The following is a 25,209-nucleotide window of genomic DNA, read 5'->3' on the forward strand; positions in this document are numbered from 1 at the left end:
GTTGCCTGATATGATTATAATCAGGCCATTTAAAATGTGGATAATGACCAACTTACATTATCAGGTATAACAATGGTTGGTAATGTTCCATTGAAAGTGCTGATCTTAAGATGGGGCTGCATTTGCATTTACAAGCTGTGCATTTGAAACTCCTCATCAGTTAGTCTACCATGAAGATTGCAGTAATTGTTCGAGTCAGTTGAAAAAGGATGAGAGCAAGGTCTCATCCCCCAGCAGGTGATCACATGAATTAATTATAATAAAATAACTCACATTAATTATTTAATAATAATAAAAATAAAACAACGGTCTGAATAAGATGATGGGCTGCTCTTACGCACCAGAGCTCAAGGACAACATCTGTGATTTCAAGCTAGGCTAGGCAAGTTTTGGAAAAATGAAAACAATAGAAAATGATGCACCTCTTAGGCACGGACGGACGTTCCAATGTTAAATCAGCAGAGTTGACCATCTTGTATAGATAGAAGATCTTTGATTCTTTCCCGTCATTAATCAATCATCTGCTTCCTCTATTGACTGACATGCTTTCAGCCAGTAACATGCTTAGACTCAGAAGACACTGCTGAGATGAAGTGACCCAGGGAGTACAAGTGCAAAACAGAGAACCCAACAGATACCATGTTTTAAAATTGAAATGCATGTGTGCAGTAACGTGTGTTTCTTTTAATAGTGCACCTCTGAGAGATATGTAGTTACCGGCAGTGCACAATGCCGGAGATTTATGGAACTGCTTTATCAGCTGCAATTATTTTTACTGATGTGGATCTGTAGGTGTAAAAAAGGGTGGATACCCAAGTACTTTTCTGAAAGGAATGTGAAATTTGTAATTCACAAAAATACTAACACTGGCGATATATGACAAGGTTTGTCAAATGACATTCATAAAAAAATGACACAAACAAAAATACATTTTGAAACTATAATTATCCAACCTCTTGGCATGGTTTTGTTTGCAAAGCTGATTGTTACAGAAACAGAATTTCACAAACATAAAGCAGCATTTACAGTAGAAAGCAGTAACATAGGATATTTACTTTAAATAAATAATTTATAAAGAAATCAAGACATTTGTTTATATAACAGTAAATACAAACCCAATAACCAAACAAAAATGTTATATGTCTCCAGTATAAAGAAATCCCCAATGCTTAAATTACCAGAAACAATAAAATAATGTCATTTTACAGGAAAAGGGTAGTCACATTACTCTGCAACAGCTACACGTTCTCTCTTGTTGCTGTGTTTCTCCATTTAATATTTCTTCAGCAAAAAGGTCCTTACAAATACAAAAACAGAAACTTAGGCATTATCTTTCACTTTCCAAAAGAAATTTCAGACCATGAACATGCCTACACCTGTGCAGTGGCATCATTAAACATCTTCAATGGAACAGATGTGCAGTGGGACACCTGAAGTCATCTCTCCCACTTCAGTTATGCTTGAATGCCTGAATATAAAAAGATAATTGAATAGGTAATTTAACAGAATACTAAAATCAAGCAGCATGATTCTTTGGAACTGTAAACCTGTTTTTATCCCACACTCCTTACAGTATGTACTGTTGCTGCCTCCTGTAATTTACATTTGCAATGTATTTTTACATAAGAACAGTTTTCTCCACATAGCTTCAGATTCTGGTACTTTGCATAACTTTGAATGTAGTAACCAAGTATCACAATTGGATAAGCATTTAAATGATGTAGTGCAACAGGTAACACTTCAGATTAGGTATCCGTTATAAGCAATTATAAACAATAGTAAAAAAAAAAAAGTAAATAATGGCAAAAGTGTATAATAACTGTATTGCAAAAGCAAAGCAGCCCCACAACTGGTGAGACAGATATATAAAGACAGACAGACAGGTATATAAAGACAGACAGGCAGGTATAGAAAGACAAACAGACTGACTATATCCATTATAACGGGCAAGAGAATAAAAACATTAATTGTGATTATCCTTACGATTAAAAATTGTAATCATCGTTAATCTTCATTTTAATCACATATTTAATTGATACAATTACTGCGTCCATCTCATTCAAGTTTGTTTGATTACTAATGCTACTATTATTATTATTATTATTAGTTGTTGTTCTTATTATCTATAAGGCCTTACATGGTCTTGGACCTTCTTATCTTCAAGATCTGCTGACCCCATATGTCCCTAGTCGTTCCGAGATCAGAAAATGCTAATTTTTTGACAGTCCCTAAAATTCGTTTGAACGCTGTCGGAACCAGGGCATATATAATGCCCCTCGTCTTTGGAACTTGCTTCCGATTCATATCAGGAATGCCTACACAATTTCATCTTTTAAATCCTGTTTGAAAACATATTTGGATCTGTTTATTTGTAGCTGGATTATATATTAGACACAGACTTTTTTATATTTCTTTTGTAAAGCGTCCTGAAATGCTTACATGACGAGCGCTATATAAGTGAAATTTGTATTGTATTGTTGAAGTTACATTCTCTTTAATTGTAAATACCATTATAGTATGATACTTTTAGTACTTTGCTCCATAATGCAGCTATGTAACTTTCTATGCAAACACAGACTGCACTCATTGCGTTGCATGCGCTCGAGTATATTATAAAATGGTGCCGCAGGGAATGAATTACGAAATGCTCGAAGTGGGTCAAAACAGATGAGAGCGATTAACGCATGTTAAAAAAATTAATCTCCAAAAAAATGTACGTGTTATAGCATGAGTTAACTGTGATTGACAGCCCTAGTTATAACGCATTATAAAACAATGGCAAGTGTAGAATAGTATTTCTAAGCATATTCTATAACATAATTAATAACATGTTTATAGATTGGTTTTAATCGCTTATAACGGATACCTAAACTGAAGTGTTACCTTGTGGCATATGTAATAGCACCTCCTTATACCCCCAAGTGTCCTGAACAAATTTCAATATAAAAAAATACAAAAAAATAGTACCATTTGAATTCAGTTCCTTGAGCAGACCTTGATAGTTCTGTACAGACTGGGTTGCTGCTGTAACACTGCTCAAGTACACAGAAGTGTGTGTTCTCTTCTGGCAGGTGGCAGTTAGAACCACCAGGAGAGGATCTGCCCGCACAAGACAGAGAGGGTAGCCAGGCCCCACCAAAAAGTGGCTCTTGTGAGTAAAGCATTGGAGGACCACAGGCATGGGAACTTTCCAGACACCCTGTTGGAATGTGTCTGGGCCTGAAGGAAGTGTACTGCAAGCAAGGCCCTGGATTTTGGAGCAATGGGGGATTGAAGGCAGTGTACTGCAAGCAAGGCCCTGGATTTGGGAGCAATGTGGGATTGAAGGCAGTGTATTGCAAGCAAGGCCCTGGATTCGGGAACAATGGGAGATGCTCTTTACCAGGTACAGGTATAGGGACATTTGCAGTGGTACAGAAGCTTTCAAAAGTGACATTTATTCCTTCAGGATACTGATGTGCTGGGAAATCCTGGAATAGCACTTCTGCAGAGTTTGGGTTGGAATCAGGAATTATGACTGCAGGAGCAGCAGGCTGGCCAGTCGGCCTCAGTTTGGAGCTTCTGTCTACTGCAGGAAGTATGCGTCTTCCCAAGGAGCTTGCTGCCAGGTAATCTGAAAAACAAGATTTTTTTGGCATTAAAATGGAAAGAATGAAAAACTATTTCCAAGCAAAATGTTTAGAAGATGATGGTGTGTACCGGCTTTGGGTTTCTTTGCTTTAAATCTTCCAGCTTTGGGGTTTTTGTCTTTTTTGCATTTACTTTTCTTTATGTTACGTTCTTTCCTATAAAATAAAAAGGAAATGCAATCAAAATGAACTTAAATGCATCTTTATAGGTGACAAATGTTTGCAGAAGAATAATGACAAAGATTTCAGAAGAGTTTGTACCTTTGATTGATTTGCACGGTTTGAAGAATGTTGCATACAGTACAAAATTTGAATAAAATGTATTTAGTTCAGTATTATTTTCACTGACACCTTTCACCTGATGGAGGGAGATACATGTTCTTGATAGGTTTTTATGTAGTCAAAAAAGTTACATTACACTTCCTTCTAAAAAAAAGGATAAAACGGTGCTCTGTATTGCAGCAAAAAATAAAGCTGGGAGCATGTAATAAAATGCATGCCACATCTTGTGCACCATATTGGCTATTCTGGTTTCTGATACTGTCTTTTTACGGACTATAAAGTACTATTATCAAAAATGCTCTAAACAGATGTGTTTTATAAGCAAATAAGAAACTGGAAATGTTGCATTGGTTTATTATATTGCAAGCAGGTAACAGTACTACATATCAGTCAATGACAGCAATACATGATATACAGAACTATATTTAACAAAAAAATGTGCATAATTTTTCAATAGCATTGACTAATATGCTGTCTAAGCAGACTAACAATGTCTAGTATATGGCATGAGTACTGTGTAAATGGCAGGTGCAGAAAAATGCTACTGTGGCAGAAATCCGACGTATACCGATGATCCAAACACACAAATAACTGCACAAAACTCAAATCAATTCTTACCCTTTCAGTTGGGGTTTAGTTGGTTGCAATGGGGTTTTAGTTTGTTTCCACCATCGTCCAGTCCGGTTTTCTCCCATTAATTTAGCCACCTGAAAAAGAGGTGCACACTGATTATAGAAATGTCGTGTGCTGTTATTATTAAGGTGAATTAGCAACTTCATATCACTTTTTTCCAAATGCAGATAACCAGTACCAAAATTAGGTCTGTTTATGCAAAATATGCATTCGAAACATCATATATTCTGAAAAAGTATATATTGATTGCTGCTTGCTATTACCTCTTGGAAGCCTTTGCAGTTCACTATCCCATGTAACCATCCTAAGCACCCAGGAGTTAGAAATATTAAGAAAAAAAAACGAGCACACCAGCTCCAATATTTTGGAAAGGGTGGCAACGCTGCTATCCTTCAACAAATCCCACAGGATCTCCCCTGGGACAACCCATGCCCCCCAATTAACAAAAAATAATAAAATAAATGACACCCACAGGGAGAGCATTTGCTCCTTCAAAACGCACATTACCACTCTTACACAAACACAGTGTGATTGTCTGAGTTTACATTCAGTATAACAGGGATTTAATAAACAATGTAATGTAAATGGATCCACCAGTACCTGTGACAAAACTTCCTCTGGCACGTTGTTCTGAAGGTACCTCATATACTCCACAGTCATCTCAAGAACAGACGCAGTATCAATCCAGTTGTCCTTTATATTCGGAAGGAGAGCACGCAGGCGGTCACAACACTCTTTAATTTGCAGCCTATTTTAAATTTTAAAAATGTATTAATATAGGCAATAACACTAAAATGCCCTTTTATTATAAAGCTCAAAACTAGAAAATGATCAACAATTCAAATCATTTGCTCCGAGTAGCTACCTAATGTTTCCAATGGATTCTGGATAGGCAGAAAACAAAGACAGTACAGTACAGGAATACAGTCGCACCAGTAATGTTGATGTGAGCATCCCTGCCATAGAAGAGCAAGTTTATAAACCTACAGTCCAATGAGTGCCAAGACAACCTTGGCCTCCACAGGTGAAAGCCCAGTGCATTAACCCGCGCTGTGCCACCAAGACCCCTATCTGGATTCCAAATGTATTTCTCTTACCTCCTTGTGTGCTCTTTTCTAGAATGAAGAAGAGCTTCTGACATGCAAGTAATCTCTTCAGAGAACGAAGGCTGACTTCCACAGACCATGCCAGTGTCTGGCCACTCGGAGCTACACATACACATTTCTTTGTTTTAAATTTACAATTTTGGGCCCAAAGAATTTCAATACATTGTGCATATCCGCATTTCTTAACGTGTCTGTAACATAACAATATGGGCATCATGAGTAACACTGATAATATTTCTGTGAATATATAAGGGTCAGTCTATTTCAATTGGATGTTCCTGGCAGGGTATGTCGACCCCTGAGGTTACCTGTGTAACAATGTCCTTTATGACCTACAGAGCGAGAGTGAGGAACAGACAGCATCACACATTGTGTTGCAACAACATGTTGAAATAACTTTTTACATGTAGACTATTTAAACGTTGATAGATTGTCTAATAGACCAGTCTTTATAGAACAGTAAAGTCCCTTTGTTTGGTATATAACACATTTTAATATTGCATAGCTGTTTCAAAAAGTTTCTGATACAATTTGGCAGGAGATTTTTATTGATTTTTCTTTTTTTACTACAAATTGCAAGTTTCAGAATGCAAGCAGCTGCTGAAGCATATACCAAGCTAAAAAGTGCTTCACTATCAACTGAAAACAATCAATAGCACCAAACAAAGAAAGCACTGTTCAAATCAATATTTTCAGTCCAGAAGTAACAAATAAACTTGATATACTGGATAAAGACTCCATCGACTTACATTAAAATGATACACAGCTGAGGCGTCTATTTTAAGAACTTGAAATGCTTCTGAGCATAAAAAAAGCAAATGGCAACTAGAAATGTGTTTTTGTGTCATTGGTAAGTTAAAGCAAAGAAATTGAGTGATTTGCTGTAACGGTCTGTGTTATTTAGTCACTAGCAAACTAACTTTACAGTTCATGGTCAACTAGTGAGAGAGTACCTAAAGGTGGTAAAAATGCCCATTATCGACTTTTTAACCTATTATTTTTTTCATGTGGGGTACGACCCATATTTTAAGAGCTTTTCATATTAAAAGTTAATGTAAGAGGTCACATAACCCCTGTTGGTCCACTAAAGCTGGAAGCACAGGATTGCTGATTCGAGGCTATTATGAAATATATCTAATAAATGGTGTCAGCACAAATACGTACATGTTAATTCATTTAATTTGGTTTATTATGTAGAAAGCAGTTATGATTAACTGTAACCTAGCAAACATCAAGGTTTCTCATTGATGGGTGGGAGTGGGGCTAGAAAGTTTCACAGAAGGATCTTGAAAGAAGGAGGAGCAAGTGCTAAAGCATCCCAGCCACACAAATCAAAGTTTACATCAACTGCTATTTTTCTTAAATTGGAAAACAGTGTTAAAACAATTCTCATTGTCAGTGTTTTATGACGTGATTCTTTGTCTCTTTTATTAGATACGATTGTTAGCTGGTAAGTTATCAAGCAACATGATATAATGATATGCTAGCAGGTGTCACTTCGTGTACCACTCATATTCATCATTTTTGTTGTACCATCACATTTATTACATTCTAAGGACAGTATATCACTGGCTGTCTCTGCAGACCAGGTAGGAAGAGTTTTAAACACTATTGGATTGTTCCTGTACACAAAAGCCATTAATCATGTAACTGGATTGCTTTTTCTGCAGCAGGCATTGCCAAAAACACAGTTTTCACAAAGTGGGACAGAAAAATAACCAGTAAGCACTGTCTATTGACATTACAATTGCAAAATACATAAAAGGGTCAGCAATTTAATGCAAACAGCACATGGTAGCAGAAAAATTTTAATAGAATGCAACATCTGAAAATGTTCTGCGCCTACAAATATACACTGCCCTCTAGAAGTGGGACAGATGAACGCATGCAGAATGACTGTGGGGAGGGCATTTACTGCCTGGGTTCTGAAACAGTGATCTCCAAAACTGGCACTGTACAATATTAATCATGTACTAGTTTTGGCAACTGTTATTCTTGGGGTTAAGTTGAAGAACACATTTTAAGTAAATAATTAATGCATGCAAAGCAGCTTGTGTGAAAGTTTCTAGCTGCCGCTGCCACCTTTATTATTCACAGAAACATAAGATGTTAATAACTAGAGCTGTTAAACCTTTACACCACCTATATTGCCATACATTTCTCATTTCTTGCCTGTTTAATATTGTGTATAATCTGTATAAATATTTATTGTTGTTCTACTTAGATCTTGACTTACCATGTTCCAACTAAAAACATGAAAAGATTCCCCAAGGCTGATGGAGGGGAAGCATATCAGTGTTGCACAATCCCCAGTCCACAATGCCTTGATATGGGCTTCAGTGCACAGCGCAACACTAATATGCTACCCCCACAGCATTGAGAAGTCTTTTCAGAAGAATGTTTTTAATTAGTTAATATGCATGATAAATAATGACATAAGCAAAAACCAATATAAACTCACACAGAACGTGCATTATACAGTATTAAATAGGTACACATTTTAATATTAGAACAATTTAGAGGACATAAAGAATACTTTAAAACAAGAGCTGAATTAACCGTCACATAATAGGGGAAAGAAAGTGCAAGGAAACACCTCCAAGAGGTAAAACTAACCTTTTAAAGACAGATGGCACAAGACCACCTTGGAAGCTGGGTAGTTCCAAACCTCTCTGCACTGGTTCAGCATAAGAAACCGGAGTTACATCCGAGTCACTTTGGCCTGTCAAAACAGAAAATTTAAATAAGTAATGAATACCTTACCTTACTTGGGTTCCCAACTTCACATATTTGGGGTTTTAACCAGGATAACACATTTTTCTGTTTCATAAACACAGTTTCTAGAAATGTATAGGCTATTACAAGTCAAGTTTGTGTATAAAATGATACTTCTTAATTTCCTGAGAGAGAACAGGGAAGTATCAGCTGCACTGTGTCTGGGAGTAACTCCACAGTGTCTGTTGTTATTATAAGTCTATAAACAATATCTGAAAAGTCCATATGACAAAACAGCCCTCAGACAGGCATTAAAAATGTGACCAAAGATTGGCTAGGAACAGAGACTGAACTACTCCCTCTCTCCCTAACAAGGCTGCTCTTTCTGGACAGGCTTGTCGGTAAACTTAGCTCCTGCCGGAACTAGCACTGTTCTGTAGATTAATATGCTGTCACTCCAGAACCATTTCTGCACATAAAAAAAAAAACGCAACTTTAATACAGGTTACATACCTCTGGTAAGAAACTGGCAGTCAATAAGGACTCTCGCCAGCTTATCCTGAGATAGTGGCTCCATTAGGATAAACTCTGCTGTGTCGCTTGAGATATCCTCTAAAAGAGAGATCTTCAGTTAAAACCCACTGCCTCTTCAGTAAGTCTAGATAAATCTAGGTTTAACACATTTTGCATTACCTACCTGTATACAATTCAGGAATAATAAGTATAGAAATCATTTTGTCAACATTCTGGCTGCTTTTTGTCCTGTGGGATATAACACAGCACTTAAATATGCACCCCCATTTTTGTATGTATTTGAATCATATTCAGCACATAATACTGTATATGGTTTAAACTAAATATCAATGTATTTTAAGCAAATATAGAATTACTCAAATACCATTTTATATCACTTAAAAGGTACTGAGCATAAATGGTGACAATAAGCTGGGTTGATTTTTATCAGTTCATCTAAAACCTGGGAAAATAAGCATTCAAATACTGTGGAACTAGTACTAGGTATTCTCAATACTGCATAGCAACTTACTTACGTGTAAACCTTCAAATCTTAAGTGGCATGAAGTGAGCGTGAAACCAGTTGTATATTGTGATATACAAGCTCGTCCCCATTTACTCCCATTATATTCTGGCCGGGACATTTCAAGTTTTGATAATAAACATAGAGGGACACTAGCAGGGTTGATATTAAACATGTTTGATTTGTTAAGGGCTAGTGGATTAACCTACCCAGTGCACCACCTTTCCCCACCTCAAACCTACACCAGATTCCCTCTCTTTCAATATATAGTGATGTTACTTGCATAGTAATAATATTAAACATAAGGTGTCAATGTGGGTGTAATGTTCTGTGAAAAAGGGGCCAAGCCTTTGAAACGGGACTGTCTGTTCAGTACCAGTACTTGGAATTGCAATGAAGACAATTTTCTGGGCTTGCCAGTTACTGAGCAGAAAACACTTATTTTATAACATGTATACCTAATGAGTTTGAGGGTTTCTGCTTCTGCTGAAGACGGCGTTGAACCCAAGTGGAAAACAACCAAATGAAAACAATAGCTATTGAGATGCGTTGCAGCATGGCTCAAGTCACTTGTCATGATGGTTGCACGGCCGAATTTCAAAAGGCTTTCTTGAAGAATAGGGGCAGCGTCATGAACAGTATCCTCTTCACCAATAAGCAAGGCTGTAATTTCAACCTGAAAGAAATTGTACGTATCATTTCTTATTTAGGGTTGGACAAAAATGTGTAGATGCACACACTTTTGTATAAATGTGTCATCTTCACATTACCAATTAATTTGTTATGCGAATCTCGGGCATGTATTATCAATCAATCAATCGTCTCGTAATGAGAACAGAATTTTCTACAAACTTCCAATCCTACCCCCCAACCTAAACAATTCCCAGGTATTCCCCCTTATCGTGCGGAAAATGTATTTACAAAGTTTCACCACATAGGATAAGGTTCTCTGTCAAGTGCGTGTGATGTAGGTACTTATGGAAAGATGGGACACGCAACACTGCATATTAAATTATGTTGGTGTTAAATGCCAAATTGGGGAATCCTCCGAGATACATATTTTACTACTGCTATGAAAAACGTATGTATCATATGTTTTATAAAATAGCCTAGTTTCTTCCAAATACAAATGGTATTGTTGAGATGCTTTTCATGCTGCTCATTCTTACAGTAATGGTGAGTATTCTGAGAATTGGGTTTTAATAGAGAGAAGATGGTAAACATTAACCTGAACACAAACCCTCGGGAAAGAAACAGCAGTGACTAAGAATGAACAGTTCCGATGTACAGAGAACTGGAACTTGCCTAAGCCTATGCACGTTAATATTTGTAAATAAAATGTTACATCAACATGCTTTGTTAAATACACTTCGTAAAGAAGACAAATTGGGTATTTATAAATAAGTCACAAATTAGCACGAAAAAAAAAAAAACACGTGAAAGTTTGAAGTATTTAAAGTTCCTTACCATTTTTGGTGCTGTATTTTGAAACTGGTGGAACGAAGAAACAGCGTAGTCCAACAATCCAAGTTGACATGTGTTTGCATGAGAATCCAAATCTCCATAGGAAAACCACGTGGAATTCCAATTAAACAATTTATATGTCAGTTTGAAATGACCTAATTAACGCGTTGCAAACGTAAGTCACCTGAATCGCCGACGCAGAGCAATCCAGAATCCATCAAAAGATGAGCGGCACCCAATTACTGGTGGACATTTTTGAACAGAGGTGTTTTTCCATTTAACTTTGAACACGGTTAGTTGTTTTTGCAGTATATGTTATTTATGTAAACGTAGGGTAGTATAGTAACCTTATGAAAACTGCATAAACGCCACCACATACCCCCGCCCCCCGCCAAAGTTATTGTAATAATAATCGATCAAGCATACCTAATGACTTGTTGCGAATACACTATCGTTTTGCATGCAAACAATGTTCAGTAAGTATGAAAAGGAAAACGAATTGTAAACTATTTTTGGGACACAATGATACCTGTCAAAATATGTTTATAAGGGGAGGGGAGATTGGGATACCAAAGTTAATTAATTGTATTTTAGGATAAAAAAAAGTAGGATTTACTAATTTGTTTTATATGACTGAGAATATTTGTGCACCTATGATATTGATTACTAGTATTATTCCAAACCCCCTAAGGCCCACTTGGTATGCATCTAGTTCCTACATGCTTCAACCTCCTTAAACCTGCTTGCACAGTATGCACAGCGCCTTGAAGTAATGATAATCCATACAGGCACTTCTCAATTAACACTGCCCCATTAAGACAGGGAGGCCCTGTCGTAGCTACAGTTTTTAGGAGTAAACTTATAGTTGTTAAGTTACATACTGCATACTTTTCAGTCGTTCAGAACAACCCCCACAAACTCAAAATTAGAAATAATTTTGCTGAATGTGTTATATTTAGCCTCAAACCAGGTTTGCTCGGAGGTTGGCAGTTTGAAAACGACAACTGAGGCCCCCTTTTGTTTTGGAGAATTACAGTTCTCCGAAGGGGTAGCTGCAAGGGCAGAGATAAATATAAATGAAGGCAGTAGCCAACTGTTTATGGGAAGAGTGATGTGTTGTGTGCCTGGGGCTGTGTCATAAAATTAAGAGGGAGTCATAATTATTATGGTGTCCTCTAATGCACATTTTAAATGTACTGTACTTCATTGCACTCTTGGTCACTTCCTGAAAGGTTCACTTGCTTGTGTTTATGTAAAGATTTTCTAGCTTTCTACCATTTTCATCCCTCTCCCAGTCACCCCCCTCCCAGTCATCCCTCTCTCACACCCCTCTCCCAGTCACCCCTCTCCCTGTCATCCCTCTCTCACACCCCTCTCCCAGTCATCCCTCTCTCACACCCCTCTCCCTGTCACCCCTCTCCCAGTCATCCCTCTCTCACACCCCTCTCCCAGTCACCCCCCTCCCAGTCATCCCTCTCTCACACCCCTCTCCCTGTCACCCCTCTCCCAGTAATCCCTCTCACACCCCTCTCCCAGTCATCCCTCTCTCACACCCCTCTCCCAGTCATCCCTCTCTCACACCCCTCTCTGTCACCCCTCTCCCAGTCATCCCTCTCTCACACCCCTCTCCCTGTCACCCCTCTCCCAGTAATCCCTCTCACACCCCTCTCCCAGTCATCCCTCTCTCACACCCCTCTCCCTGTCACCCCTCTCCCAGTCATCCCTCTCTCACACCCCTCTCCCTGTCACCCCTCTCCCAGTCATCCCTCTCTCACACCCCTCTCCCAGTCATCCCTCTCTCACACCCTTCTCTGTCACCCCTCTCCCAGTAATCCCTCTCTCACACTCCTCTCCGAGTCACCCCTCTTTCAGTCACCCCTCTCCCAGTTATTGTGTATAACTGCAATATGAATGAGAGAGGATGAAAAACAGTAAATAAAAAAAAAATCCAATTCAAAACAACACAATTACATCCTTACCTATCCTGTCTACTGAATGCAAGAAGCAAGGTCTGGCACATTTTCAGCAATGTTGTGAGGTTTAAAGCTGCTAGTTACTTCCTTGGTCCAGTCTGGAGTCACTAGGTACCAGTAATCTAGCCTAGCCGTTTGATAAGTACTTTCAGTTCTGAAACAGGAACACATCAGCATGCCAGTCTTCCTCAAAGAAAGAAAACTGGATGCTTGTTTCATGTTCAGTTTTCCTAATCTACTGTATCTTGGAATCCAAAAAGATTATATATATATATATATATATATATATATAGTGTGTGTGTGTATGTTACATAAAACACGCTGTTCTTCCGAACAACCAAAGCATTAGTATGACATTTCCAAATAACAGTATTTTGGGCTGCAGAAATAATTCCTCATTTTGGATACTTACAGATGTATGTGCAGCTGCATATGTCCCTAGATTGAACTACAGTACAGACAGACAAATACACAGACAGACACCTGTAATATATCCCCCCATAATCTGACACTACCAACACTTTGTGATGAATAATGTTAATGCCAATGTTCATCCCAGTTTCATTTTCACATGTTTAGGAACACATGTTGTAATTGTGGCAAGGTCAAAACAAAATCCAAACCTACAAACTATAAAATCATGTGAAATAAAGCGTGTAAACAAAATCACTGTATGTTAACCCAAAATTTCACAAAATATACATTTATTGCATAAGGGTTTGTAAAAACCTGATTACACTCTTAACATTGCAGAAACAGAATTTAGGTGTGTTATAAAAAAAAAAAATCTCATACAATACAGAATTTAACATCCGGTATCCTGTAACTAATTGTATATAGCATATTAATATATATATGTACATGTATTCTATAAGCAAAGAATACTTGGATAATTACCAACTATCAAAAAACATAATTTTCATCACGTAATACATGATCCTGTAATAATATTTAACAATGGTACCAGTTTGTCTTGAATCAACACTTTAACTTGGGAAGTCGTGTCACTGCAGCTGTCTTCTTAATCGGTCCTTTCTTGGGATGTAAAACTCTCCTATTGTTTGCCACGTTGAAATTCCCTCTAGATAAATAAGTGAGTTAGTAAATACTGTAATAAACCCATATGACCATTTAAACAGCTTGATGCCACACTCCACTACTTCTGTGAATCATTTACACATCAAATAAAAGTACAGAATACGCCTTCTATGTCTTGTATAGAACCTGTGGTGATAATAAAATCCCTTTGCTCATAATGTAAAGGTTGGCTTCTCTTGCGTGGTACTGTACTATTACTGAATGGTTAAATATACAAAATTGGATATATTAAAACATGTAGCTTAGCGATACAATAAATATTGTGTACAAAATGACTTAAGTCTCCATGTATTGAAAGTGAGACCAATAATAAAGTCTCTTACCTTGAGTATCACATAGATGATGCAAAAAGCCCTTGTGGAAAAGCATCTTGTGATGGTCTTTAGTAGAGAATATGTAAACAATAAGGCACAACAGGGTGTATTGTGGGATATACTCCACACAATATCCACACGCCCTGGAGGCTTTAACTGCCCGGGATGTGTATATCCCACACCCTGAAGTGCCTTATTGTGCTTATAAAATGGGTCAACTAACTAAATTAAAAAAATTAAAAAATGTAAAAACATGTTTTAATTAACAAAAAAGTATTTTTTTATGAAATATCCTTCCACCTAAAAAACAGTCCCTTAACTTAAAAAAAAATAAAACCAAAAATGCATTAATTAAAATATTATTATTATTATTATTTTAATAAACATTGAACTGATTAAAAACAAGAAGCACCATTTATAGATGTTAAATTGAACACTGCCATTGAAATGGCAGCTTTGAAGACTTACAGGCCCTTTTTTTAGATGTTCATTCTGAACAGTAGGTGGCGCTGCAGCAAGCGATTTCGAGCAACATGGTGTTTGTTGTCCTTGTCGTTGTCTGAGGAAGTGCAGCAGGACAATCACGCGGACCTTCTTTGCCACGTCTGGCCATATTTAGTTGCACATCAAAACAAACCTTTCTCACAAGACCTGCAGCAGTGTCAGGTGACAGTGTTGGGGAAGATTATTATTATTTTTTTAATTGTCCTTTGTGATCTGGGAGTAGTGACAGGAGGTATCCATGCCAGATTTGCGGTATCGTTTCACAGTGGCAACAAAGATGTTGTTTGCATTTTGAAATCCTCAGACAGTGGCATAAAAAGGACACCTGATGCCCAGAAAGTGGTGTATTCTGTGTATTTGTGCGTCAGTATGTTTGATGCCTCGCAGTATGACTTTTTTTTCATCACTTGAATAAGTGTTGATGTCTGATTCAGACTCATCCAAAATCTCATCTAGAGTTTGGTTTCCCGAAAGATCAAAATTGATATACCTCTTCAGTCATCTGTATTGCGAATTTAAATATGGCTACCGTTTTTTTCAAAATTATATATTAAATGTGGTTAGTCATGTTTAATAATATAAATTTAAATATGGATACCGTTTGTTTAGTTTTTTTCAAAATTCTACTGGCGTATGGATATCTACAAGTGATTCACCCCTTTTTGAAAAAAAGTTAGCCCATGGGAATATGCTGCAATATTCACACCCCCATTTGACCTGTTTTGACCAATCAGGATAAAGCATTTAAAAGACCTTCTTTATAAATCGCTATAAACTTTTTTAAAACAAATTTTGAAGGATGTGATAAAAAACAGAAACAAACAAGAATTGGAAACCAAATTACATGATACAAGGATTACTTAATTTTGTACACCCTATTTATTCTACTTTTAAAGAAAGGGTTTCTATATGTTTGAATGCCAAGAAACAGTACTTTTAAATACCACAATCCTCTCAAATAGTGTTCTGCTACAGCAGCTACATTGAGTTTGATTTAGAAATGTAAATACATACGTCATCATGTGATGTCCTTGTGTCCCTCGTGCCTGAACCACCTGCTGCTTTTTGGTTGCATCCATTACTGTCGATGCCTAAACAAAGACCAAGATTTTAAAATGCCCACTACAGCTGTTTCAAAAGAACACAAAGATCTAACAAGCGTCAACTGAAAAATAATTTGTGCCAAGTTTAAAAGTATGATCAGATTTTTTCAACCGGTTTAAAATGTTTGATTTATATTCCTGAACTCATGGAAAAATTCTCAACGTGGTTATAGCTAATGAAACAATTCCAGAAATGTTACCTCCTGTGTGCTATGTGTATCTCACATGTGCTGTTTTGAAAGAAGCTTTTACACTGACGAAAGTTGAGTGTATGTATGTGGTGTTCGTTTTCAAACTGGCTGTTTTTTTGGGGTTTTTTTTATCTGCCTGTTAAGACCAATTGAATACAGTTGTAGGCAAAAGAGTACATACCCCCATGGGAATTTATTTGTATAAATTTCTTGAAAACAAATAATTATAGGAAAAATCTTTTGTAAAATGCTTCACTATATCTGAAAGGAATAAGAATGCCACTGCATTACTGATGCCAGCATAATCTTTGAAAGGGGAGATGAAAATTTCAACAGCTAATATTTTTTCACACAATAACGTAATCTTTGCACTTCAGTGACTAAGAATAATAAAGAAAAGAAAAGCATAAATTGCTATGTGTTAGGAACCGGAGATGTTAAAATATCAGTTTAATTAAGATTACAGAGATGCATACAGTCAGTATGTGCACAAATAAAAGAAGTTCAGAATATTGCACATTAGAAAGGCTGCCAACTCAACTGGAGTGATTTTTATCACTGTTGTAAAACTTCTAAAGTATAGTACTGAGAGCCCATTTACAATTGGGCATTGATACAGTATGTAAACTGTTGGAACATGACTGAAATTATATGCCCACCAGAAGAAGCAATTAATTGTATTAGTTAGTATTCAATATTTATTTATACTGAGAAACAGGCTTACTGAATTTTAATACAAAAGCAGCACAAACAAAACTGCAAAAGTAAAGTTCATGAATAAAAATAAGTAGGGCAGTTCAGCATGTTTTAGTGTGTAGTACCTGGACACCATGGGGAGCAAATAGAATGGGTTGCCACAGGATGGCACCACCAATGCCTGCTAGGGTCACATGCATTGGTGGTGCCTCTCCTGTACCTGTCTGTAGTACTCTTTGGGTCCACACTTCAAATCGTCACCAGGTCCCTCTGGATATACTATGAATAGGAGATTGTTATCTTTCTGGTAACCAAAAAGACAAATTGCCCTTCCACAAGATTGTACAGCTGAATGGGAGCTCAGGTATTTTAATTTCACACCTGTGATATTTCTGTAAGGTATGCGCGGCGCTCATCATTTGCTTTATGGTATGCCTACAAAAAGAAATGAAACTTGTTAAATGAATAACTTGAAAATGTTACCCTTATTATCAATTAACCACAATATGTGTGACATACAGAGAGGCACCTGGACATACAGATATCCAGCCTCCAAAGATCGCCAGATTATAATAAACTCATTACCTTGTTAAAAAGAAGGTCCTTAAACAGTTTTATCAAAATGGACAAACATTTACGTGCAAACTCGAACAACAGACCCCCCCACACACTGTCACAGTAAGGGTACAGAGTAAATAAATGATGACAAACACACACACACTGTTACAGTAAGGGTACAGAGTAAATAAATGATGACAAACACACACACACTGTCACAGTAAGGGTACAGAGAAAATAAATGGTGACACACACACACACACTGTCACAGTAAGGGTACAGAGAAAATAAATGGTGACACACACACACACACTGTCACAGTAAGGGTACAGAGTAAATAAATGATGACAAACACACACACACACTGTCACAGTAAGGGTACAGAGTAAATAAATGGTGACACACACACACACACTGTCACAGTAAGGGTACAGAGAAAATAAATGGTGACACACACACACACACTGTCACAGTAAGGGTACAGAGTAAATAAATGATGACAAACACACACACACTGTTACAGTAAGGGTACAGAGTAAATAAATGATGACAAACACACACACACACTGTCACAGTAAGGGTACAGAGTAAATAAATGATGACAAACACACACACTGTCACAGTAAGGGTACAGAGTAAATAAATGATGACAAACACACACACACTGTCACAGTAAGGGTACAGAGTAAATAAATGGTGACAAACCTTTGCCTCTTGCTCTATTCTCAGTGCATAGTCCTTCAGCTGGTTTTGTAGACTGTTCTTGTCCATTTCTAATTGTTTAAGAATCTGTTTTAGTGCACCCTGTCAAAAAATCAAATGTTAACATAACTTTTACTGTACCTGGTATGGTCTTTCTAACTGTATACACACCTGGTAAAAGCTTACTTACTGTACTTATTGTAAACTTGTTGTACAGGGATCACACTGGTGTAAAATGTGTATACACTTATATGATACAGGGAACCCAATGCTGGATGAAAACCAAGCAAATATATTACAAATTGCTAAACTGGAGTTGAATACAAGCCTAGAGAAATCCCTTAGAGCTCGTTAGGTGGTACATACAGTATGCAATAACGTCAGGGTCACAGAGTCTACGAGGAGATAAGTCTTCCGGATGGTAAAAATCCCGGACAGTGTTAAAGTGTATACTAGGGAGATGGGTGTCTCTAAGTACACGGCATGTGCACTGTAGTGTTTGGTCTTTCTTTTTTAAAGGTCCTGGGTTTTATTTATTTTTTTAAAAAAGGGCAGTTATGCGCTGCTTTTGCTCTGAGTCTGACTTCAACTGAATCAGTCATTCGGCTTGGCTAAGTTTTCAATGGGACCCTTTGTGACACTGTTGAAGAATCATAATGAAAGTGAATGGCAGAGAGATACCACTTGTCATAAAATGTGAGATACCCATTCATTCTTGCTCTCAAGAGGTGGTTAAGTGCTGCTAACCCCCCTGGAAATATCACTGCTAACTATTTTTAAAATATACTGTATCAATACTTTTTATTCAAATCCATTAAAATCTATTGTTCATGCTTTTTCATTTTTCTGCAAAAAAAAACAAAAAAACTTAAATGTGTACACCTTGTGAATGCAAAATATTTAAATTAAATGTATTATTTATTTAGCAGACGCCTTTATGTAAGTCGAACTATGGATCAGCGGCAGAGTCACAACAACGTCTCATCCGAAAAAGACAGAGCACAAAGAGGTGAAGTGACTTGCTCAGGGTCACACAGTGAGTCAGTACCTGAGCTGGGATTTGAACCAGGGACCTACTGGTTATAAACCTTGTTCGTTAACCACTGGACCATAAGTTTTCATATTGAATTACTGAATCATTTAGCATTACACCAACTAGTTTAATGTGTGTATCTCTATCAGCAGCCATTGACTGCAACATGACCAGACTAACATTCAGAAATGCTGTGATACAAAAGTACTATATAAAGTATATTGGAGGAAGCATGCTTAGTACTGATACTGGTTAAGCACTGTGTGGGAAGAAACAGAATTAATCAAGTCAAGCCCTTTAAGAAAAGCAGTAATCCTGATTAAACACGATACTTAATGAAAAAAGAGGTGCATTACATAACCGGTTTAACAAGCTTTTATATGTAAAAGCTACATTTTAAGTGATTAAAAAAATGAATCAAAATTAATCTTGCGATTAATAAAATGTATCTTACTATATTTATTATTATTATTATTATTATTATTATTATTATTATTATTATTACCTATAATGCCTTAAATGGTCTTGGACCTTCTTATCTTCAAGATCTGCTGACCCCATATGTCCCCAGTTGTTCCCTGAGAAAATGCTAATCTTCTGACAGTCCCTAAAACTTGTTTGAACTCTGTCAGAGAAGTGGCATTTAGTTATAATGCGTCTCGTCTTTGGAACTTGCTCCCGCTTCATCTCAGGAACGCTAGCACAATTTAATCTTTTAAATCCTGTTTGAAAACAGAATGCTTGCATGAAGAGCGCTATATAAGTGAAATGTGTACTGTATTGTCATTGTATTATTATTATTATCACCCCCAAAACCACCCATCATAACCTGTTGTCCTATTTCTGGATTAATATTGTTGCCCCTTCTTTATAGTTTTATATTTATTTCCACAGAATTCTACAAAAAAATTCCAGCATTTGCTGTTAAATTGTTTGAACCAACTGCTAAATCACAATGGAGTTAGTTTATTACTCATCTTAATGCATTTCACATTATTCGTTTTTTTACAATTACATTCAATTTACATAAAAAAAAAAAAATCCTGCATCAAAATGTTTATAGTCAAAAGTTACACTTTTCTACAGTACTTTTTATAGCGATGCACATCCCCAGAGTTTAATTTGGTACCAATTGGAAACATTCATCCTCTCTATCGAAGCAATGAAACAAGTGGCATGTATAACTGATATGGTGCTTGATTTAACAGATCCAGCATGCAGTATTGGACTGTTAAAACTTTATTCTGTGGTATTAAGCATATCTGTACAGAAATCATGAACTGAAGTAAACAGCATTAGGCATCTGGTTCAGACTTGATCAGAAATGGTAAATGCATTCATTGGATAAATAATCGTTTATTTTTAAACCGTTGTGCTTGAAAAATCTTCTTTGCCTTTTTATTTATTTATTTATTTATTTATTTATTTATTTTACATCATATTAGACCCTATTCACGAAGCATTAAATAAACCCAACAGACTTGACACATTCTTTAAAGAAACTCACAAGTTAAGGCTTTGTGAATCGGGTCCATTATTTATATTAAAGCCTGAGAAAGCTGCAAACATTCTGTCAATATGATGCCACCTTGTGGGGCTTTTTAAAAACAAAACAAAAACATGTTCATGAGACTGGAAAATGTACCAGAGGGAGCTCATACAATAATCAGTCACACAAGCGTGTACATAGCTGTGAACCCACTACACTGCCAGATATAGCCTCCTTTTATTATTTACACTTCCTTTTGTAAATACAAATTAACACATATCATGTGGGTGATTCCTGTTAAATGTTATCGGCTATAAGAGATTGAATATGTTATTTCGATTTAGATTTAATAATAAAAAATAAAAAAAATAAATCTGGAAATATATTTGTGTTTCTAAAAAATAAATTAAAGGTGTGATTTCTGGGACATATTGGGGAACAGATGGAAAATCAGTTCATATGCTTTACTGTGAATGCTAATGCTAGTACATGAGGGGCAGTGTACATTTGGTGAAGCTAATGTGTATCAGCAATGCAGTACACTGAAGAGGCGGACTCTAATAGTACTATGATGACTATTATTTACATCCATATATCTACCAAATGTAAAGGCATGTATTTCTTGTAATAACAGTACAACAAAAAAACATTTTGGAATGATCTATAGCTATTATTAACCTAGAAATGTTCTCGGTACAAAAACTGAAAATAAGGGACCTTGGTTATTTATTACTACCTATTGTTGCACATTATTATTTGTTTATTTAGCAGATGCCTTTATCCAAGGCAACTTACAGAGACTAGGTAAGGTGTGTGAACTATGCATCAGCTGTAGACTACGTTTCACCCGAAAGACGGAGCACAAGGAGGTTAAGTGACTTGCTCAGGGTCACACAATGAGTTAGTGGCTGAGGTGGGATTTGAACTGGGGACGTCCTGGTTACAAGCCCTTTTCTTTAACCACTGGACCACACAGCCTCCTATAAATAGTAGGAGGATTCATAGTTATAGCTTCATGAGAAGCACACAGGAGTTATACTGTCCATCTGATTCATATAAGGGCAACATTTCCCTGAAACAAAAACACTGTAGGTCAGTTTAAATTAAATTACTGTAAGATTCGACAGCATATTATATATTTTTAAACTGCGATTTATTTGCTGTTTCTGCTTTCTTCATGCCTTGTGGACCAAATTAAAAGAAATATATTATAAATGTGCTGAGAATGCTGTCTAACCCCCTGCGATGCATCTTTATGGAAAGCTTATTCTTTTCACTTGCAGACACTGTACTCACCACAGGCATCTCATCATATGAACGTATAGAAGACAATCTGTCTGAAAGCAAATAAGAAATGGTAACAGTTTTTATTGCTCTTTGTTAGTGATTGAAAGCTATACTCCCCTAGGCAGCAATTGCATAATTGCATTGTTAAAGTGTAACTTTAGTTCCCTGATTTTTTTGTGCCTCTTAGCTTTGTTATGAATCAACACTGATATCATTCTTGACGAGCATTTTTTTTTTTTTTAAGAAGTTAATGAGAGCAGAGATTGATGGGCTTTAACCCCAAGCATAGACATTATAACACAGCAATCTGAAGATAAACATTGACAGTCATGCTGCAAATCGTAGCTAAGTGGGTTTTTTTTTTTCTCAATTTCAACAGAAATAAAAAGATAGGTATTTAAAATAAATAATGATAGGGGTGATTATTATTAAACTCTGTAGATTAAGACACAGGAACTAATCTGTACTTTACCTGCAGGATTACCACAAATGTTTTCCATCTTGTCTTGCAGGAGGTTGACTTGCCTTTCCAGCTGCCTGTTCAGCTCCTGTTGTGTCTCAAACCTTGTTTTCCATTCATTACCTAGAATTTAAATGAAACTGAACATAACACAGCACAATGTTGAGCTGTATGCTCCTCTCTCTGTTAAATGGGTAGTCGGCTTCCCAATGTAAACATTTCATTGTGATAGTTATTCTTAATTACGGAGTGTGAACTGCTCAGTCTGCCCAGGATATTACAAAAGTAACCCTTGTGTATGCGTCGGTTTAGGGTGATTAACAAATGAAAGACTGCTGCAGACATATAAGAGCTGTTGAGACACAGGGTGGAGGGCTGTGGGAAAAGCTGGTGCTATAAGGTATTCAAGCTCTGTTACAAATGTCTGTTCCATTTATTTATGGTTATTTAACTTTTTTTTTTTACAGACAAACTATTTTTTTTTAAAGAAGACTGCAAAACAACACTTTATTTGACAAGGCAATTCAAATTCTAAGGAGTTGTTGTCATGTTTATAATGGCCTGTACTATTGTGTTTTCCAATAAAACCAGTTCAAATGGGTTAGAGTTCGACTGGCTGCTGTCGCTATGCTGCAGAGAAATTGATTTTGAAGTTGTGAAAGCAGAGAAAAGAAAGATCTCATACAGTCATGGGAAGCTGTTAATGTGAGAGCCACCTGTTTTCACAGTTGCTCCAGGAACACAGCAAACACTTCTTTGTATTTCAGTTACAGTACTTTAGACATTTAGACATTTTCACTTCCTTTAACATTTGGATGTTAACAATTTGTGTGCACAATAGTACCAAGAGTTTAGACCAATTATGCATACTCTTTCTATCACATTTATATTTCTAAATGTTGGTAGAATTGAAAGGTGTGGTATTGGCAGCACTGGAGATCATTGTAAATCAACAGGACAGGAAATGCACAAAAATGCCCAACCATTTTCCAGAGCCTCTATTTAAGACTATCTGCAAGTGGCCACAGCCAAATGTGTCCAAATTGTGTGTAGACAACAGAGTCTATTCTCTTGTGTCCAGGTTAGATTTAAATCTGTGTCCCCAGAGGTCGTATACTGGTGAACTACTGCACTACCTAATGTAGCCTCATCCCCAATTACCACCATGAAGTATGTTTCCAGTAAGTACCAGTATTAGAGCTGCACAAACTGGTTATTTGATTATTCAGATAAGCTCACCCCAAGCGAGGGTCATTAGTGTTGATTAGGCTAATTTACCATCACAACTACTGAAGAGCTGCTTGGAGTTGTGATGATTGCTGTTCTCCACAAAGTCTAAAGTTCAGCATACACATGGAAATATGCTTCCTGCAACACGTTTCTTCAAAAACTGTCATAAAAAACATTGTGGGGAAACTTTTTCAAGCAGCACGTGATCATTCCTGCTGCACACTCCAAAAATGGAGGAAATCCTTATTGCACTGAGTGGTGCTGCACTTATAATTCCACTAAAACGTTTTAAAAAAAAGGGAAAGCACAGGAGCAGTCGTGTGGACAAGGGAGTGGATCCTAATCATGAGTAGAGACCAACATATTTTAAATGAGCTATGCTTAAGTTATCACAATTTTGTTCATATAGACCCAGACACATTTGAAGAACTGCTGAGGCTTGTAGGACCATGAATAACCTGAAATGACATTCATGTGCCAGCATACTGTACATATCAATAAATAAAACGATTGATTTTAGCAGGATTCCAAACCATGTCATCTTCTGGAGAAGTTTTGCATAGTCACATGATCGATGACTCATGCAAACAGCGTCTCTCCTGATTGGCTAAAGGCAAAATTTTTCTTGAAAAAGTTTCTCAAAGTAGAACCCTGGTCTACGCCGAGAAACATGTTTGCTTGTGTTTGGAAACATTCTAGAAAATAAACACTTTCAAAAACACATAAATGTTGCCCTCAGGAAGACACCTTAAGCAGGGGACTCAGCAGTTATTTGGCTCAAGGAGCAATGCCCACAGTGCCAATACCTCTGTGCAACACAATACAACAGCTATTCCTACAGCCATTCCACCTTGAAGGAGCATCCCATTCCTCCTTATATATTGGAACAATACTTTAATTTGTCAATTGACAGTCAATGAGTCAATAACTCCAACTGAAGCATCAAACTCCTAAGGATTTACTTAATTATCCTTCTGCATATTTACAGTGGGGGAGCTGCTTCATACTTCACAACATGGACAAACTACACACACCACAGACATGGTAATGTGAGACAGGGAGCCACTGACCCTGTCACAGGGCATTCATGAGATTCAATTAATTCATATCCGTGAAACTTTTCTAGACCTTTGTTAAAGAAAACACCATGATCTAGAAAAGATTCAAGGCTCTGAATTTACAGTTCAATATCTCTAAGCACTACCACAAATAACATATACATTTTTTTTATTTAAACTCTTGAATTCAATTTAATTTACCTGCATCTTCAACATTGTTCAATCTCTTTTCTAAGTCAGCCACAGTATTTGTCAGTTCAGAAGCTGACTGTTCTAGCATTTCCCTATAATAAATGTGAAAAAAAGTGAGATGCATAGTTTAAAATGATATCATATTATTTTACAGTGTAACAAGGTTTTTGTTACAGTAAAAATAATACGTGTTAAACGACAATAACTGCATTTGCATGGTGGCAGATGTTAGCAGTTGTGTATCAACGGGATGTAAATTTACTATAGGCTTCCCTACTGTTTTGTAGTCTGTGTATTTAACACTCACTTCATTTGCTTCTCCTGCTCAAGCTCGATCCTTAGGCGATCTGTATCATAATTTATAAAATCTGCATCCTCCATATTCACAGGCACGCTGTTGGAGCCGAGAACTTTGTTACTACTGTTTCCAAGGAGACAGACGATTCCACACGTGAC

At 36.8% G+C, this 25,209-nt stretch overlaps 2 protein-coding genes across 4 annotated transcripts; both read right to left on the reverse strand.

Moving 5' to 3' along the window:
* Window positions 1-926: 926 nt before the first annotated feature.
* On the reverse strand, window positions 927-12,040 carry LOC117405211 (uncharacterized). Of its 2 annotated transcripts, XM_059031237.1 has the most exons (11): window positions 10,869-12,040; window positions 9,860-10,077; window positions 9,063-9,127; window positions 8,879-8,977; window positions 8,267-8,372; window positions 5,642-5,752; window positions 5,145-5,292; window positions 4,530-4,618; window positions 3,700-3,785; window positions 2,968-3,613; window positions 927-1,468 (listed from the first exon to the last, which is right to left on the reverse strand). In XM_059031237.1, the coding sequence occupies exons 1-11, from the start codon at window positions 10,869-10,871 to the stop codon at window positions 1,393-1,395; spliced, it is 1,647 nt and encodes a 548-aa protein (XP_058887220.1). In that variant the 5' UTR covers window positions 10,872-12,040; the 3' UTR covers window positions 927-1,392. The 2 variants fall into 2 exon arrangements, with proteins under 2 accessions (XP_058887220.1, XP_033863974.2); XM_034008083.3 differs by lacking the exon at window positions 5,642-5,752 and having other exon boundaries at window positions 10,869-12,008.
* Window positions 12,041-13,534: 1,494 nt separating this feature from the next.
* Window positions 13,535-25,199, reverse strand: LOC117406356 (coiled-coil domain-containing protein 169). Of its 2 annotated transcripts, XM_034010318.3 has the most exons (8): window positions 25,061-25,198; window positions 24,763-24,845; window positions 22,286-22,396; window positions 21,823-21,863; window positions 18,008-18,106; window positions 17,126-17,179; window positions 15,769-15,845; window positions 13,535-13,919 (listed from the first exon to the last, which is right to left on the reverse strand). In XM_034010318.3, exons 1-8 carry the CDS (start codon window positions 25,132-25,134, stop codon window positions 13,817-13,819), a joined length of 642 nt encoding a protein of 213 aa, XP_033866209.2. In that variant the 5' UTR covers window positions 25,135-25,198; the 3' UTR covers window positions 13,535-13,816. The 2 variants fall into 2 exon arrangements, 1 of the variants encoding a protein (XP_033866209.2); XR_004544941.3 differs by lacking the exon at window positions 13,535-13,919 and having other exon boundaries at window positions 15,792-15,845; window positions 16,870-17,179; window positions 25,061-25,199.
* Window positions 25,200-25,209: the final 10 nt, after the last annotated feature.

This window comes from Acipenser ruthenus, chromosome 9, assembly GCF_902713425.1.
Source record: "Acipenser ruthenus chromosome 9, fAciRut3.2 maternal haplotype, whole genome shotgun sequence".
Lineage (NCBI taxonomy): Eukaryota > Metazoa > Chordata > Actinopteri > Acipenseriformes > Acipenseridae > Acipenser > Acipenser ruthenus.

Excerpts from the sequence above, each read along its gene's own strand:
- LOC117405211 (XM_059031237.1), bottom strand. Across the intron at positions 8,373-8,878 it reads CTGCCAGTTTCTTACCAGAG|GCCAAAGTGACTCGGATGTA; the intron begins GTATGTAACCTG and ends CTGTTTTGACAG. Across the intron at positions 5,293-5,641 it reads AGAAAAGAGCACACAAGGAG|GCTGCAAATTAAAGAGTGTT; the intron begins GTAAGAGAAATA and ends AATTTAAAATAG.
- LOC117406356 (XM_034010318.3), bottom strand. The coding sequence starts at position 25,134 with ATGGAGGATGCAGATTTTATAAATTATGATACAGATCGCCTAAGGATC. Across the intron at positions 24,846-25,060 it reads GAGCAGGAGAAGCAAATGAA|GGAAATGCTAGAACAGTCAG; the intron begins GTGAGTGTTAAA and ends CATTTATTATAG. Across the intron at positions 15,846-17,125 it reads ACCTTACAGAAATATCACAG|GCATCGACAGTAATGGATGC; the intron begins GTGTGAAATTAA and ends GTCTTTGTTTAG.